This window comes from Geospiza fortis, unplaced genomic scaffold (assembly GCF_000277835.1).
Source record: "Geospiza fortis unplaced genomic scaffold, GeoFor_1.0 scaffold192, whole genome shotgun sequence".
NCBI lineage: Eukaryota > Metazoa > Chordata > Aves > Passeriformes > Thraupidae > Geospiza > Geospiza fortis.
The window spans coordinates 1,046,905-1,053,736 of record NW_005054315.1 but is presented as its reverse complement, the minus strand read 5'-3'; the positions used below and the strand labels follow the sequence as shown (position 1 = coordinate 1,053,736).

The 6,832-nt window shown below is 36.5% G+C and overlaps 1 protein-coding gene across 1 annotated transcript in view; it reads right to left on the bottom strand.

Moving 5' to 3' along the window:
• The window catches only part of MXRA5 (matrix remodeling associated 5), a 17,698-nt gene extending 11,168 nt beyond the window's left edge, over positions 1–6,530 (bottom strand). The window contains 5 exon segments of the mRNA XM_031056136.1: positions 1,946–2,336; positions 2,667–2,796; positions 5,078–5,135; positions 5,138–5,244; positions 6,511–6,530. Coding sequence (XP_030911996.1) covers positions 1,946–2,336; positions 2,667–2,796; positions 5,078–5,135; positions 5,138–5,244; positions 6,511–6,530 — 706 coding nt within the window.
• Positions 6,531–6,832: the final 302 nt, after the last annotated feature.

Genomic DNA, 6,832 nt, shown 5'->3' with positions numbered 1-6,832 from the left:
CCATTTCTTCCCTGACCTCTGAAACAACTGCAAACTTTGTAATAATACAAAAAAGGTAAAAGAGAGAAGGAGACCTAGACCAGGAAATTACAGCCTTGACTCCTCTCTTCTGTCAATGCAGACTGTTGCCTGCAAAGTAACAATCATATATTTATTACATTGTTCTGCTCACTCAAATGTCAAATGTATCTTAGGGATTCAGTTTGAAACCATATAGTAAATAAAATGTATTACAGTTATTCTAGGAAGAAGTATCGTCCTGAAGAATGAGGTATCTTTGAATGAAGGAACAATATACCAGTGGGTTATAAGGCAAAATGCCAGGAGAAAGGGAAATGCATGGCAAATTTTCATACCATTATTTTAATTGAAAATAGATGCTTTGCTAGTCTGAAAAATCAATTTTCTTGAAAAGGTGTTACAAATTAAATACACACATCTATTTTATATATATATATATCTGCAGTTTGTCACTTGCAGATTCAAACTGGATGTTTCAAAGATAAGGAAAAACTGGCCCACAATCAACTTGGCAGTGGCTACACTAATCTGAAGAAATTTAATAACTCTTTCCAGACAGAATTCCCAAAGAAGTAAATGTTATAGTCATATACAGATACAAAATCTGTCATACATGAAAATGGCATGGATAAATTATTCCTACCTCCAAAAATCACTACTGTTTTAGCATAAAGAGGTAACCTAACTGAATAAAAATGCTAGCAAGCCAACACTGCACTAAGGAAAGAATGTTCAGCTAATATATCACTATTATAACTTACAGTAAAACTTAAGTACACCCATTAGACATACACACACAATTTGAATCAAGAACAGAATGTAATAACATTAAAATGTAAGCTAGTGAAATACAGTATTTCAGTTAGATGACTCAAATATCTGTTTAGTCAGGAAGACTTATATTACTAATTCAAGCAGCACACATTCCTAAAAAGCACTGTCCTACAGTCAAGTGCAAAATTGCAATGAATTATGTATTCTAAGATTACAAGACCCACCATCATTCACCATACGTGCTCCAAAATAATTATATAAACCTTGGGACTCCATCACTTATTTGAGACATCTTCAGTTATAATTAAATGCCAATTCCCTTTTAATAATTTAGCAGAAGCTCTGGTGTGACACCAGCTCTTCTGCTGCACTGAGATACCCAAACTAAAAACTGACACTCAAACCCCTCCTCATTTAGTGTATTCCTGATACAGAAGCATTATAAAGCTCTCGTTTTTGCTTCTGCACACAGAAGCATTCCAGCCTAGACATTGTGATACTTCTCTCATCTCTAAGACTGAACAAAGATAGACAAGCTATTTTATGAAAAAAAATACATGGTTGAAAATAAATACATTGTAAGCACGCAAAAATACTTAATATATATTTGCTTCATCATAAAAGGAAGTTGTGGTCAATGAAGAAATACAGATGGACATGAAGAATGCATACTACAGCCTTAATATTAGTAGATTCAAAGTTAGAGGGCTTAACCAGGAATTTGGTAACCTGATTCCCTTCCTTCCTTGGACAAACAAGTTCAAATCCAATGTTACCACCTTCCATGAGGGGATACAATCAGCAGCTTTGTTGGCTGAGGACAATCGGCAGCCCTTACCAAAGGTACACTGCTGTGCAAGAAAATGGAGTAAAAGGTTATAACCCCTTTCCAGTTATAAACTTCACTACCACTTCCATCATCCCAAATGCAATGGCTAATTTCTTTGCTGTTAAATACATATGTTTATCTAATGAAACAAAACTGCTTGCTTTTTACAGTGTTTTTTATTGATCAGTAACATAATTTAATACTGCACTTAGACATCATGTAAGTAATAACACTTAGGAAATAACAAAACCATCAACACACAGAACACGAAAAAAAATCATCATTAGGAGTTCAATAAACACTGGTAGCCTATGCTCCTACCTCCAGAAACTTCATTCCATTCAAGGAGCCACTTCAAACTGCAGTCGCAGTCCCATGGATTTCCATGAAGGTAAAGATTTTCCAGCAGTGGCATGCCTTGAAACATCCCAGCAGGCAAGGTCCTAAGACCATTTTCAGATAGGTAGAGATGTCTTACTGTTGACAATTTGAAGTAATCAAGGACCAGAAATGTTGAAAAGGTGTTGGGGTGAAGCTGCTGGAGCAAATTTCCTTCCAGGTGGACAAGTCTTAGAGAGGTTAAACCATTAAAAGCATTTGGATGAATAAACTCAATTCTGTTGTGGTCCATGTGCAGTCTCATTAAGCTTGAAAGTCCTTGGAGAGTTTGGCCAGTTATGGCTTTCAATTTATTGTAACTAATTTTGAAAACCTAAACAAAAAACATAACAAACATCAATTACAAAAAAAAAGAACCAGAGATTATTTTTATTATCTAAATCCAAATAGAATAGCAATCAAGCAAATTTTTTCCTCCCACATTCAAATCTTTTGCACCACTGAAAAATGATATACTGGTCAGAATAAAACTGAGTGTTAGCTGGCATTATCAAGTTAGACATAGGCATAGTTAATAGATATCCAATGTATTTTGGGGGAAATGGTATGTTAATCCTAAAAAAGGCACAATAAAGAACATTTTGTTTTATTTTCTGTTATTCATTTAAGTTAGCTTTGAAATTTAGGAAAATATAAGCATTACCTGTAGAGACACAAGATCTTTCAAAGCGCCATTAGGAATATTCTGAATATCATTTCCATGTATCATGAGCAATTCCAATTTTGTAAGTCCTGCAAAGGAGTTTTCATATATAGACTGTATACTGTTGAACCTGGGGAAAAAAATCACACATGCAGTTACAATTTATACACTGACAGTCACGGACTGCAAATGTAAAATTAGTATAATCTAACTTTCAGGAAAAACTGGAGGGACTTTAATGCATTGTCAAAAGGCCAGAAGTTACTGAAAGACTCTTACAAGGCCCAAGCATACTTAGCTCATGTTTACACTACGATTTTTTTCAACTCACTTTGTGACACTTTTGCCATAAATTAGGAGTAAAAGTAATAAATAGGCATTTAAGTTCTAATAGTTGTCAGTATATTTTTCCATGCAGCTCAGTTTATAGAATGGAAATAAGTTAATGGCCTGTGGCCAAACCATGATGCTATGGAGCCTGGCAAACTAGACAAGCTGCAGTGCTGCCAAAGCAGCATTTAAAAGTAAATACATAGAGATTTGGAGAGTAAATATTAAAAATGGGTTATCTCCCAAACAGCACAAGAAGCACATCCTGCTTCACTTACTGCTACAACATGTAATTGGCTATATTAACTCAACACAGAAGATCTAGGAATTGACTTTCCAATTCCATCATTTGAGCCTTGAAACTCCTCTTAGATAAGGAATACAGAAAAATCTACTCTTTGAAAATGAATCAGTTTTGCTTTGGACAAGCAAACCAGGCTTTATTTACCAGTTTGGAAGTTACATTTGGTGGCCTAGCTCTAGATTTGTGGTTTTCATATGTATACAGAAAATTAAATGTAGTATCTAATCTAGGCATGAAGTCTTAAAACTAAGCATAGAATTTTAGAGATTTTTTCCAATTTCTTGGTATTTTCTAGCAAGCAAGAGAAGACACAGCATGAAATTAACATACTTTGCATATGGAGAAAATACTTTTGGATCTTCACTATGTTATTATCTAAAGATCCTTAATTTGCTAAAATGTTATAATACTGTATTAATATTTTTAGTCCTTCTGCAGATCAACTAAGCTTATAGCAGACATCTTATTAAAATTCATTATTTCAAAATCAGTCCTTTGAAAAAAAATATTAACTTGTCTAAATAAAAATTTTTCCTGAATAATTACAGGTTAGAAAAAAACCTTCACCTTCTAAATGTATAGCACTTAAAACAGCAATATGATAAAGGTACTCTTTCAAAGTGAAAGTGCAATGACAGACAGTTAAGACAGTTTCTTCCTGGGAAAGGACATAGCTCAGAAAATGTCATTTGTAGGGATGAAATACAAAGGGAGGAAATGTTTTTTATGCTAACAGTATATAAAATAGTGTACTTTACTAAAAAACCAGCCCAAACGCCTTAGTAAGTTAGAAGCCTACATCCCATTTCCAAAAGCAATTGAGGGATCTGAGTACATATGTCTTTAATGTAGCTTTACTGAGCACAAGAGCATTTTGAGAATAAAATTAGGCTTTAGGTGGATAAAATGTTGGTGGATAAAAAATTTAACTATAGAGAAGCAAAAAAAAACCCCTAACCAATATATCACTATTGCCAGTCATTGCATGATCAGTTGCAGCTTAGGCTGCAGGCCTTGAGGTTGTCAGGGTGAGTTCATCATGGGCAGTGCAGCAGCCCTGACACCAAGCAGAAGAGGACTACAACTCTTGCACTGCTCTGTGTCACACAATGACCCAACATAGGACTTTTGTGATATGAAGCCTACCAACAATCCCTGCCTTCTTGTCTCAAAATCTGACAGATGTGTGTTGGCAATATCCTGGCAGAGGACAGTGAGTTGTAGTCTGAGCAATCTCTTCCCAAAATATGCTTATACTGCGCTTAGTCGCTTAAAAAAAACTGCAACAAAACCACAACTCCAAAGGCAATGGACCAAATCTCTTTCCACTGTATTCATTTAAGATATGCTATATCTCATTGTTCTCCAAAATGCTCCTGGGTTACACCATAGAATTTTACTCCTACTGTATATAATTTTTTACATCAGGTATAAAATTCCATATTCTGTAGAAATCTTGTAACACATTTAATTAAATATCTTTTTTTTTATACACTCTAAAAGACTAAATGTTCCATTTGCCAAAAAAGAACTCACACTTGGTATAAAGATTTATTTGAAAATAACAGTAACTTTTGTTTGAAACAAAAAGGCTAAGCTAATTCCTCCATGCCAGCAGCTGTAGTGTTGGAAATTCAGCACTGATGGGTAAGCACCCATGTCTATGATTCTACCTGAGAAGCACCCACAGAGATCCTGGTTTGCCACACGTGCGCGAAGCATCCCAGGCTCCCGCACTGAGAGCACAAAACTGTTTTCCCCGAGCTGCCATACGAACCCGAAGTTGATCCTTTCCACGTGTTTGGGGATTCGTGCCGGCACGGCTGCCAGGGGGCCAGCCCCGGGGCCCCCAGCGGCAGCCCCAGCGCCAGCAGCAGCACCACGGACAGCGCCCCAGCCAACGCCCGCTCCCCCATCTTGGCGCCTCCCCTCGCCTGGCTCCTCCTGCGTTGTTGGAGGCAGGGAGGAAGAAAAGAGAGAAGAAATTATTATTTTTTAAAGCTTTTACACATTCTTTATATATTTTAAACCCTTTCTATACCTAGTGATTGCCTGCATTGTCTAGAAAGTCTGTAGACAATCAAGGCCAAGTTCAGTTGGAAAGCCATTTTCTTTATTCCATGTCATTTTCTATTTTAGTGTCAATTTTTTCCCCATTATTCACTTCTACTAAATACCTATTCTAAAAAAGTTATGCTATCTCCCTATGGTAATAAATTTTATAGGCTTATTCTGAACACCAAGAATAGTACTCATCTCACAGAAAAACTAGGAAACTTTTAGGGACATATCTAGCTCAAGCAAATTGCCAGGGCTCCCTCTACAGTCAGTGAAAGAAAAAAAAACAAGCCATAATCACTTGAAGATGAATAATATCAGTTATGTATCTCATCAGATAACTAGAAATAGTACAATTGAGCTTCATTAGGTCCCAAATTAGCAAACTCACCTCACCTAGCTGCCTAACTTTTAGGCAGGCTATTAACTTTTGGTATGGTAAAATGTGGCTCAATTAATCTCATTCATAATAGATGCGGGAAATTATTGAGATAGAAAGTGAAAGAAATAATTGGTTGGCCATAGATCTAGACTCTGTCATCCTTTGCCGTGGGTTGCTCTGTGATGCTGGATATACCCTAACATTCCAATCTAAACCAAACAGGTATTATGACCCATCAGAAATGATAAAGCTAAGACAATTTGTTTAAAACCATAAGCACAGACCTCAGAGGAAAAGTTTATAGTATGTCTACCAATACTCAAGTTCACATTCTTGGAACTGCACGTCGAAGTGTGAATGGCTACAACAATGGAGAGTCATTTAAAGAAGCAGACAAGAAAACACAACTGTTACTGACTTTGAGCACTAGTAATTTCTGAAAATCAAATAATTTATGTAATGTCTTATTACCAATTAAGCACCCTAACTCTGGACAACAGGGTTTAAAACACTTCTATTCTTATTTGTACCAACAGAATAATTTGAAAGCTTTTCAAATTAAAGTCATACAAGAACACAGCCCGCTATTAGTAACAGACATTTAATATTCCCGCTTTTATACAACATTGTGACAATGACAGAATTCACTTGTACCAGGTATTATTAGTTCCATTAGTTATTTGCTTGCAGTATAAAATTCAGATTTTCTCAGATCTGCAAGCAACAAGATACACATTTTTTCCCTAAGATTACCATGTGCAAACTATTACCGTTCAAAGGAGAGGCTCATTGGGATGAAGAGCTTTCCCAAATATCTGTGGTCAAGTTAATGGGACGTTTAGCATTCTTTACGAGACAAATAGCTTGTAATTTGTTGAAGAATTTTCAGGTGCTGTTTTCCTTATATTCTCCTTAATGAAAATTCCTTCTACAAAACAGCCTACTCATTCAGATTCCTTTTGTGAGAGGTCCCTTTCAGGAGATGCTTACTGAGGTGAAGAGGAGGCAGGCTGCAGTGCCTTGTGAGGGGCTGGGGAAGGGCCGGCCGGCGGGACTCACCGCGCTCTGCCCGAGTCGGACGGAGGCACGGCC